Source organism: Plasmodium gallinaceum (genome assembly GCF_900005855.1).
Source record: "Plasmodium gallinaceum strain 8A genome assembly, contig: PGAL8A_v1_130, whole genome shotgun sequence".
NCBI lineage: Eukaryota > Apicomplexa > Aconoidasida > Haemosporida > Plasmodiidae > Plasmodium > Plasmodium gallinaceum.
Window position 1 is genome coordinate 506,597 of NW_021628289.1, and position 11,868 is coordinate 518,464.

At 16.6% G+C, this 11,868-nt stretch overlaps 3 protein-coding genes across 3 annotated transcripts in view; all 3 read right to left on the reverse strand.

The window, feature by feature from the left end:
* Nucleotides 1–530, reverse strand: part of PGAL8A_00461900 (conserved Plasmodium protein, unknown function) — a gene marked incomplete at both ends in the record, with an annotated part of 7,008 nt that extends 6,478 nt beyond the window's left edge. Inside the window, 2 exons of the mRNA XM_028673384.1 lie at nucleotides 254–356; nucleotides 476–530. Of these exons, the coding sequence (XP_028529842.1) occupies nucleotides 254–356; nucleotides 476–530 (158 nt within the window). The remainder of the gene's footprint in view (nucleotides 1–253; nucleotides 357–475) is intronic.
* Nucleotides 531–1,547: 1,017 nt separating this feature from the next.
* On the reverse strand, nucleotides 1,548–3,233 carry PGAL8A_00462000 (conserved Plasmodium protein, unknown function; the record flags this gene model as incomplete). The annotated part of the gene is made up of 1 exon (XM_028673385.1): nucleotides 1,548–3,233. One exon carries the CDS (start codon nucleotides 3,231–3,233, stop codon nucleotides 1,548–1,550), a length of 1,686 nt encoding a protein of 561 aa, XP_028529843.1.
* Nucleotides 3,234–4,462: 1,229 nt separating this feature from the next.
* On the reverse strand, nucleotides 4,463–9,892 carry PGAL8A_00462100 (RNA-binding protein, putative; the record flags this gene model as incomplete). Its single annotated transcript, XM_028673386.1, has 1 exon — nucleotides 4,463–9,892. The coding sequence occupies one exon, from the start codon at nucleotides 9,890–9,892 to the stop codon at nucleotides 4,463–4,465; it is 5,430 nt and encodes a 1,809-aa protein (XP_028529844.1).
* Nucleotides 9,893–11,868: the final 1,976 nt, after the last annotated feature.

Genomic DNA, 11,868 nt, shown 5'->3' on the forward strand with positions numbered 1-11,868 from the left:
TAAAAAAAAAAAAAAAAAAAAAAAAAAAAGGAAAAATATATAAATGAAATAAAAATTATAACAAATAAACTATATAAAATACTATGAATGAAAACTATTATTAATAATATTCTTAAAGATATAATGTAGACATAAGGAAAAAAAATTATGCTATATATATATATTAAAAAATATTAACAATACATAATATTATATAAATATATAATAAAAAATGAAAAAACGAAAAAATTATTTTTATTTTTTCAAAAATTACTTCATTTGATAAATCATTTCCCTGAATACCTTTTCAGCAACGTTCATTTCATTTTCTTCAATAGATTTATAAAATTTATGAAAACATAATAGCATTTCATCATCTAAAATTATTAAGAAAAATAAAATATATAAATAAATTAATATAAATTTATTAATTTTTTTACAACAAATTATTCATATATTTTTGTTTTTTAAGTTATTAATTCTCAATTTATTATACCTCCGTATTCTTTCAATTCTCTTTCTAAAATATTTAAAAACTTTTGTTTTTCCATTTTGCTTATTATTCTAATTTTTAATGATTTATTTTTTTTTTTTTAATACATAAAAATATTCTGAAAGTATTATATTTTTAAAATAATTGTTCATAACAGTTTATGAATAAATAATTTATTAAAGAAAAAAAAAAAAGAATTAATAAAAAAAAATATAATAAAATATATAATACAAGTATATATATTAAAAATTATGAATATTTTTACATTTTTTTAAAAAATTTCATCTATATTAAGAGAACATTCATATAAAGATAAACAAAATAAATTGTAAAAAATAAATGATATTATATATATAAATGAAGAGATGAAAATACATATTCATAAATAAGTAGGAAATACATACATAAAATATTATATGTTTATTTAAATTTTTTTTTTTTTTTTTTTTATCTAAAAACATATATTTTTAATGCAATCTAAAAAAAAAATATTTCTCCATAAAGAAAAATAATTTTTTTTTTTTGAATTACTATTGTAACTATAATTAATTATATATAGCTTCGTAATTCAATTTACAATAAAGAATTTAAACCATGATAAAAAATAAAATGCCATATATAAGTCTTGATTAAAAATAAAATTCAAAAAATGAAGATCTTCATTAAATATAAAATTCAAAATATTTTAAAACCTCTATGTCTTAAAGAAAAAAAAAAAAAAAAAAAAAAATTATTATTTTAAACTTAATGATAAGTTTATATTATTAACTAAAAAATTAAAAATTTATTTGTATAAAAATTAGATGGAAAATTAGTTTTTACTTTAAAATAGCCAGACTTAAAATTTTAAAGTTAAAATTCATTAAAAAAAAAAAAAAATAATAATAAAAAATATACAAAAATTAAATAAAAAAAAATTGGTTATTGCACAATAAAAAAAAAAAAAAAAAAAAAAAAAAAAAATACACTTATTAAAATAAAGTTTTACGAAAAATTAATATATATGTATATTTCTACTTTTTATAAAGATATTATTTTTTTTTTTTTTTTTTTTTTTTTTTTAATATTTAAAGATTTAAAATCCTGATAAATCTTTATCATAGAAGTCAATTAATTTTGTATTTTTTATTTTATTATCTATAATATCTGATGGATAATTATATTTTGAATATAATTTATAATACTGTAAATGCTTAATATTTTTTTGTTGTTGATCATTTAAAGGAATAAATTTCAAAGGAGGTGTATATCCTAATTGAAGTTTTCTAGCTAATAATTTTCTTAAAATAAATGCCACTTTATATAATTTTTCTTGTATCATTTCATGGTTGACATCTTTATTTAATAATGAGTATACAATTTTGCAAACAGATCTAGTTGATTTCATTTCAAGGTGATGAATAGAAATGGATAAACCATTTAATAAATAAAATTTAAAGTATGAATTATTACAATTTAATAATTGCTCTAAATGCGTTTGTAAAAGTTTCTCCAATCTTATTTTTCTTCTATTTACGTGATATTTTATTGGGTCTAATATATGTCGAGCTACATTAGGAACTTTTTCCTTTATTATTTTAGAATTTTCTAATTTTTCCTTTCTTATTTTCATTCTTATTCTTGAAACGATTTCATCATATTGATTTTGTTCACATATTTTTTCAATTTTATGAGAAAAATTCCCTTCATTTTCATAGTAAGGCTTGATATCTTCTTTTAAAAGAAATTCATTTTCTTCTTTTTCTCTTTTTTCTTCATCTTTGCTTAATTTTAATGAGTTTATAATACTCTTAGCTTCTTTAATTGGATTAAGGATATTATTCATTTTAAACCATCTAATTTTTCTATCTAAATCGCACTTTTTAATGTATAAATTATTCATATAACTGTATTCATCATGTGTTAAATCTTGATACATACTCTTTTCTTTCAGACTTTCGTAATCAAAAATATCTTTTTTCTCACTATTACTGACATTTTTAAAATTATATTCTTCTATATCACTCATACTATTTAAAATGTCCCTTTTCGTATTTTCTTTGTTATTATCCTCATTTGAATTTGTATTATTCACTTTTTTTAAATCATTTTTATTATTGTAAATAAAATTATAATTTGTAGTCAAGGAGCTACTATTTTTCATTTTTTTTAGAAATTCTTCATGCCCATCATCTACTTGATTAATATTTATTTTTTTCATCATTTTCCTATTCATAAAATTAATTTTTAATGGATTACTATTATCTTTTTTGATATTACTAAAGTAATCACATACCCCTTCTTTTTCTAATTGATTATTATTTAAATTACATTTATTATCAAAAGTTTTTTCTAAGTTTCTATTATTTAAGTAATTATCAAAATCATTCGATACACTTTTCTCTTTATTAATTAATGTTTTTATAGATGGATTAAAAATTTTGTTTATTTCTTCTAATTTACCAGGTTCTATATAGTTCCCTTTTTTAAATAAATTTTTTTTCATATTTTCATTTATTCTACTATTATGGGGAATAGAATTTTTTATTCCAACTATATCTGAAAGGTTTTCTTCTATTTTATCATTTTCAATCATTTGGAAAAAATTTTCGTTAGGTTCGTTTAAATGTTCCTTTTTCATATTATTAATACACCAGTATAAATGCTTGCTTTCTAAATCATCATATTTTTCCTTTTTCTTACTACCTCTATACGTTCTAAAAAAAAACTTTTTTTTTTTCGAATAATTTATTATAAGCTTTTCAACTTTTATCAAAATCATTTTCCACTTTTATTAATTCTTTAAAAACACAAATAAAAGTTATTTTTATAAATATTATATCAAAAAAAATGTTTAAGAAAAAAAAAAAAAAAAAAACTAGAGTCTTTTTATATTTTTATTTTGCATTTTAGCAATGCATATTTTTCCGTTATAAATATTTTTTTTTTTTTTTTTTTTTTTTTTTTTTTTGTGAACATATTCACATTCTTGAATTATTAATTTGTGAGATATTTATAAATTTTACTTTAATTACATATTATTTTATTCACTAAAATAAAAACATATTTACTTTAATTTTTAAGTATTATAAAAATAAAAAATTGATATATTAAATATTTAGAAGATCAAAATTTAAATTTTACGTAGAATATTATTAAAAGTTGTAAAAAAGCTAATAATAAAAATATTATTTATATAAAAGGATAATTCTTATAATATTGTAGATGGAAAAAAAAAAACTATTAAGGATATTTAAATATATTTTAATTTTTCATTTCCCAATTCATATATATCAATTACTTCATTTTCTATTAATATTTCATAGATTTAAATAATAAAAATTTTAAATCAGTTAAATAAATCTTTAAGAAAATTATAAAATAGTTTATTATTTTAAATGAATTTTATATTAAAATAAATTAGTACAGTCAATTTATGAAACCAAAAAAAAAAAAAAAAAAAATGAAATAAATAATAAATTATTATTTCACACCAGAATAATTCTTTTAGAAATGTCTCAAATGAGAAAATAAAAAAAATATAAACATCCTAAAAATTAAGCAAAATTTTGTATATATATTATTCAATCAAACACTGCTATAAGAAAATTAAAATAAAATAATAAAATATGAAAAAAAAAAAATAATAAAATACATGATATACTTAAGGATGCAAACACAAATAAGTAGATAAAAAAGTAAAAGGTATTTTAATTTATATATTTGATTAAAAAAAAAAATATGTATATTCAAATGAGTAAAATAATAAAATATAAAAATATATTAATTCAAATGTGAATTTAAAGAAAAATAATATTAAATTTATTATATTAATTAAAATTCAGAATTAAAGAAAAATACATTAAAATATGTTAATTCCTAATTAAAAAATTAATATTTATAAATAAATATTCAAATATATACATATATATATATATATATAAAGGGGGATATACGTTTATTTAAAATGTAATATTAAAATAAGAACTTCATTTTATCAATTTAAATAAATTAATTATTTTGGACACTAAATGATTTAACTAATTTTATTTTTCTTATATTCCATAATGCCTTAATGTGTCTTTCTAAATCCTTTTCTATTGCATCTAATTCTTTATATTTCATATTTTTCATATAGGAATTATTTAAGAATTCTAAATCTTCTTTATCAATTATTTTAGATTTGTCAGGTATGTTGTTATTTTCGAAAAAATTTGTCCTATCTTCATTTATTACTAAACTTGTTGGTAATTTCTGCAAATTATTTTCATCCTTTTTTTCTGAGTTAAAATTATTTAATTTAATATTATTATGTATATTCATATCATAGTTATTATTATCACATAATTTAAGAGTATTAAAATTTGAAAAAATATCATAAATATCGTTATTCTCAAAAAACATATCATTACATATATTATAAGAATTTTCATTATTTGCATAATTGCTTTTTTCCTTCCAGTTATTTTTATTTTTTTTTGTTTCTTCATTGGTGTTTTTATTAGAATCCAAATTATAATACGTAATATTATTTTGCTTATGAATTTTTTCTTGTTCTAATTCTTTGTTATAATTTAGTGTATTACAATTCATGTAATTATTATTATAATTTAACTGATAATTTAAAGGATTATCATTATTTTCAATAGCATTATCAATTATTGTTTGAATATCCAAATTTGTGCAATTTTCTGAATTTTTTTCTTTTTCGTTTAAATATTTCAATAAAATATTTTTATTTATATGCATGTTATTATTTATAGGATTAATTATTATAGTATTTTGGGAATTATTTACTGTTTTATTTAAACTATTATTACCACTATTTAATATGCACATATCTAAATCTTCTTCATTACTTACTTCATCAATTTTATTAAAATGTTCTTTTAGAGATAAAGAGTTATAAATATGAGTGTTGAATAAATTATCAGATGCTGTAGTAGTAGTAGCGGTTGTTTTTGTTGTTTCAGTTGTCATGTTTTTATTTAAATGATTTTCTTCATTTATTCCATTAGAATTGTTAAAAAAGTTTTTACTTTCTTCATTCATTATTTTATTTTTTTCTTCTTTATTTTTAAATAAATCACTATTATACATAGATGGTATTTTATTATCAACCGTTTTTTTTACATATTCATTTAAAATATTATCGTCAATACACATAAGATCATAGTTATTTGATGAATTGTTTCCATCATCACAACGATTTTGCATAATGTAATTATTTGGTAAATTTTTTAATTGGGAAGTTGTACTATTATTTGCTATGTTTTTTTTATCTTGATCTAATACGGTATCTATATTATAAAAATGTTTGTTTCTATTATCAATTTTTTCATTTAATAATGTATTTTCTTTTTTATTTAAGGGAGTTTTATTAGAATCTTTATCTATTGGAGAATTATAAACACAATTAAATTTCAAGTTTTCCTTTTGTTTATTCTTTTTTAGTTGTTGTTGCGGTATTTTAGATGTCTTTGAAAAAGATGGTTTATATGGATATTTACTTTTGTTGTCAATAGTATCTGAATTTAAGATATTACTATCTGTTCCATTAAAAGCAATATTAGACTTATTTACATTATTATTTGATTTATTATTATAATCTAAATTATTTTTCATTGTATTAAGACTGTTTGCTATATTTTTATTTAATACATTATTTATTGGATTTTTTGTTAATTTATTGTGTAAATTTAAAGCTTTATTTAATTTATATTCCTCTGAATTATTAGAATTCATGGATAAATTATCTGGTATTAAAAATTGACCTGTTTTTTTGAACTGAATTTTTAATTTTTTAAAATTAATGTTGATAGATCGTTGAACAAGTTGAAATGTAGAATTAAGATTAGATAACTCAACAAATGCATACCCATCTTGTCTATCAATATTAACTACATATCCATTATCTAAGTGTAAATTAATTGTATCTCTTAATTGCATATTTGTGATATCGTCACTTAAGTTGGAAACATAAACACTTCTACCATAAGAATTATCTGGTCTTGTACTAATATCAAATCTAGGGCCAATATTAACTCTTTCTTCATTATTTCTAGAATTTTTATTTAATTTATTAGGGCTATTTTTTTCTTCTTTTAATGAATTTTTTTCATTTTGTATTCTTGCTTTTTTTAAACAATCCATTATAGAAATACCAACGTGATATTTTAAACAAAATCGACATTTCATAGGACAGTCATTTCCTCTGTGAGATATATTATGACAATTGGGACATACAAAAGAATTATTAGGACATAAAGGCATAGGGTGATCTAATGAATCACAGCTCAAACATAATCTTCCTTGCATAAATGCTTCTAACATTTGTGAATTATTTAATATTACAGGTCTTTCCACACACATATTTTCATTTAGATTTTTTTTTTGAGTATTCGAATCAAAATTTTCTTTTATATTAGCCATGTTATTACGAATATTATGATACATATCATTTCCTGTTACTTTATTTAAAGAATTATTTATATTAGATTTATTTGAAGGAATTACTGCAGTATTTTTATTTAAATTTGTATTATTCACATTTGTTTTGATAATAGAATTATTCTGATTTATATAGGATTTATTAATTAATGTATTTTTTATATCATTCATGTATGATGTGTTTATTAAGTTATTTATATATGATTTATTTAATAAATTGACATTCAAATCATTTAAATTATATTTATTCATTAAACTGCTATTTATATCATTTATTGTTGATTTATTTAATGAGTTACTATTTATGTATGTTTGTATATTACCTAAATAATTTTCTGTATTGTTCATTGTGCAATTATTTTGTGTATTTTTCATTTTTAAAAAATTTGTATTTTCATTTGTTTTATTTTTATTTATGTTTATGGTATTTTTAGAATCGTTTAATGACTCATTAAGCAAAGATTCATTGTTCGTATCATATTTGTCACTAAGCATATTATACATGTTATTTTTTAATATATTTAATGTATTGTTTAAATTAATTAGATCATTTCCACTTTTTTCTTCTACATTTATCTTATTATTACTTATTCCATTAAAAAGTATATAATCCTCATCTAATGAAATACTACTTTCATTAAGAAGTTTATCTATTTCATCATTAGAAACATTATTTTTTAAAATGTTTAAGTTATCTGAAGCATTTCCTTTGTTACTTGAATAATTCTTAAAAATATTCAAATTGTTTTTATTACTTACATTGCTTTTAATTACCACAGGGTTATTAATAATGTTTTTCGAAAAATTATTATTATTCATTTCTGTATTATTTTTAAAATTTGTGTTACTAATATTATTACTTATACCAAAATGCATATTTTTTGATTTTGGGTCATTTTTATTATTTCTAAAATTATTTTTACTCTCGTTTTTGTTATTCATATTTTTATTAACATTATTTCTATTTTTATTATTTTTTTTATTTATATTTTTGCTTCGGTTATTCTTGTTATTTTTGCTATTATTATTATCGTCCTCTTCATTGTAATTTTCATTATTTTCGTTTTCATTATTATTATAGTCAATATTTTGATTATTAATATGATCTTTATTTTCATTGTTATTATTATTATTATTGTTATTGTTATAATTATCATTATTAATATCACTGTTATTATCATTATCATAATCATTACTATATTTTTCATTATCACTATCATTATTATCATCATTATACTTATTGTTATCATTGTCCTTATCGTTATTATTATCATTGTCTTTATCGTTATTGTTATTATCCTTATCGTTATTGTTATTATCCTTATTATTATTATTATTATCCTTATCGTTATTGTTACTATCATTATTCTTATTGTTATTATTATCATTATCCTTATCGTTATTATGGTCATTATCCTTATCGTTATTGTTATTATCATTATCCTTATTATTATTATTATAATTATCCTTATTGTTATTGTTGTCATTATCCTTATCGTTATGGTTATTATTATTATCCTTATTGTTATTATCATTATCCTTATTGTTATTATCATTATTATTATTATTATTATTATTATTATTATTATTACTTCTGTTATCAGTATTATCATCCTTACTATAATTATGATTTTTTATTTCATTAGTATTATTATTATTATTATTATTGTCATCAGTATTATCATCTTTACTATAATTATGATTTTCTATTTCATTATTATTATTTATATCATTGATACTCTTATTATTACTGTTTTTATAATCAGTATTATCTCTAATTTGATTTTTATTATTAGTAACATTATTGTCTAAATTATCATTCTTATAATTACTTTTACTTGAATTTAAAATTATTTTATTTTCAACAATTTTAATTACTTTATCAAAATTTTTATTTAAACATGTTTTATATTTATCATTTGTTGTGTTCATTTTTTCATTTTTTTCAGAATTGTTGGAACATTTTATAATGTTATTTATGTTTATATCTAATTTATTGTTAGAACTATTTGTTGGCGAATCAAAATTATATAAAAAATTTGCATTTTCTATTTTACACATTTGTCCATTTCTTTTTTGTATATTTAAGCTATTAAATATATTTGTACTTTTGTTTTCATCTTCTATATTTGTGCTAATATTATCATAATTTATTTTATTATTTTCATTTAAAATATATGATATATCACTATTAAAACTATTTAAATTTCTTTCTTTAAGGTAAAAATTATTATTATTTCCATTAAAATTATTTATTTTATTGTTTTTAATGTCATAATTATTATTACAATATTTATTGTTAATATTTATATTATTATCAAAAATACTACTACTAATGTTATTATTAACAATACTGTTACTATCATCCTTATTTACATTATTTATAACATTATAATTTATAGAATCAATATTATCATTATTCATAATATTATTGCTAATTATAATATTTTCATTATTATTTAAATCATTTTTATTAGTTAATATATTTATATTGTCTTTTCCATTATTTGTTCTAGAATTATTTAGAATATTACTCATTCTATTTTTATTATTCAGAGTATTATTGATTATGTTATCGATGATAATATTATTTATGTTGTTAATATTATGGTTATTGTTACTATTATTATTATATGTATTAATATTACTAATTCCATTATTATTTTTATTTTGTACAATATTTCTTTTATTTACTTTGTTATCCAATGAATTATTATTTTTTTCATTTATAATTGATCCCTTTTTAATATCATTATTTACGTGTAATTCATTTATAACTTTTTCTAAAAACAAATCATCTTTATTTTGATCAACTAAATTATATAAAATTATTTTATTTTTTTCATTTACAGAATTTTCCTCATCAATATTTGTGTTAATATTATTTTCTTCGCTTGTACAAAATAATAAATCTTCATCATTTGTTAATTCATTATTTAAATAATAAAAATTCTGATCATAAAAATTTTTAGCTATAGTAATTTTATTCATTTTTTCTTCTTTATTAAAGAGCTGATAATCTTAAAAGAAATATATATTAAAATTTGTTTTTTTATATCTAATAAAATCATACTATTCTATGATTAAAAAAAAAATTTTTGCTTTACTTATTTTAAGTTACTACTAAATTCTTATTCATTATATAAATTAAGATAAAAAATAGAAAAGTAAAAATATATATAAAAAAATTCATTTAATGAAGGTTAAATTTATGGACAATTTTTAATGTTTTTCTATATATACATTTATTTGTTTATATTTATGGCATAATTATATGTAGATAAAAAAAAATTAATTATTACAAAATATTAGGAAATAAGAAAAAAAAAAAAAAAAAAATTAATATATAATAAAAATGCATTTACATATATATATGTTGTTATTTTATTACTACTTATCTCTTTTAATTATTTCCTGTGTTTTTTTTTTTTTTTTTTTTTATTTTATTTATTATATATAATTATATGAATGTATTTTTTTCATACTAGACAACATTCGTTTTCATTTTTTTTTTTTTTTTTTTTTTATTATGAATAATAGTTTTTAATTTACAACACGTAACTTTATTAATTATGTAAAAAATAAAATAATTCAAAATTGATAAATAACTTCAAATTAAGTTAAAAATTATAATAAAAATATGGTTACAGGATAAATTATAAATACATTTTAAACCCAATATATATAAATAAATATATATAAATGTAAGTAAATGTGTAAAAAAGATATAATTAAAATATTGGAGATAGATAAATTATTACGTAGAACAAAAATGATATTATCTATACAAATTGTTACTTTCAAAAAAAAAATAAAATAAAATAAAATAAAACGTAAATGAAGCTATATTTAAAAATAAGAATAAAATAATTTTTATATAACTTATCAGTTCTAAATTATAATTAAAAATAAATTTGTGTGTTGTATTTACACATAAAAAATATATATACATATATATACAGTATTATAAAATAAAATCATTTAAATATAACTAAAATTCCTTAAAAGTAAATTTGTTCCAAATTTTTTTTTCTCAGTTTCTATTTCATTCTTTTTAATTTAAAGTAACAATTAAACAAAATAAAAAGTAATAAATAATTAAAAAAAAAATATGTTTTTTTTTAAAGTTAATTATTATGTTATTAAAGTACAATAATAATAAAAAAAAAAAAATATGTATTTATATGCTTAAAAATGAATAGATATGATAAAAAAAAAAAAAGAAAATTACTCAAACAAAAATAATTGACATATATAAAATAGCCATAAAAAATAACTATTCAAAAAAGGTGAAATGAATCAAATTATTCAAGTAAAATAAAAAATTCATAATAATATAAAACTTTAAAAAAAATAGTTGTATAAATACTATTTTTAAATAAAAATGTCTTACATTTTTCTTATATAAAATATTATCTATATCTTATTAATTATTTTCAAAAATAGATAAAATATAAATTATGGTGTAAATTATTAAAGCTAAACACATTTATCGTATAATAAATATATAACTATTACATAATTAGTACATGCTAATAAACGAAATAAAAAAATAATTTAGTATTTTAAATATACATAAATGTATTTTTATCAAGAAATAGAAAAAAAAAAAAAAAAAGAAAAATAAAAGGGATAATAACAAAAAAAAACTTTTATGAATGAAATATCAAACTTGTATTATTTACACAATGCAAAAATAAAAATATCTAATAACTATTTTAATATTATGAATTAATCTAAATTGATAGATTTAATCTAGGTATTATTCTTAAACAAAATTATGAAATATATAAAAAATGTTGAAACCCAAAAAAAATGGACAAAAAAAAAATTTTTTTGCATGAAAATTAGAAACTTCAAGTTTATTTTTTTAATAAATAATAAAGATGAAATTAAAAAAAAAAAAAAAAAAAAAAAAAAAAAAAAAAAAAAAAAAAAAAAAAAAAAAAATTAAAAAAAAAAAAAAA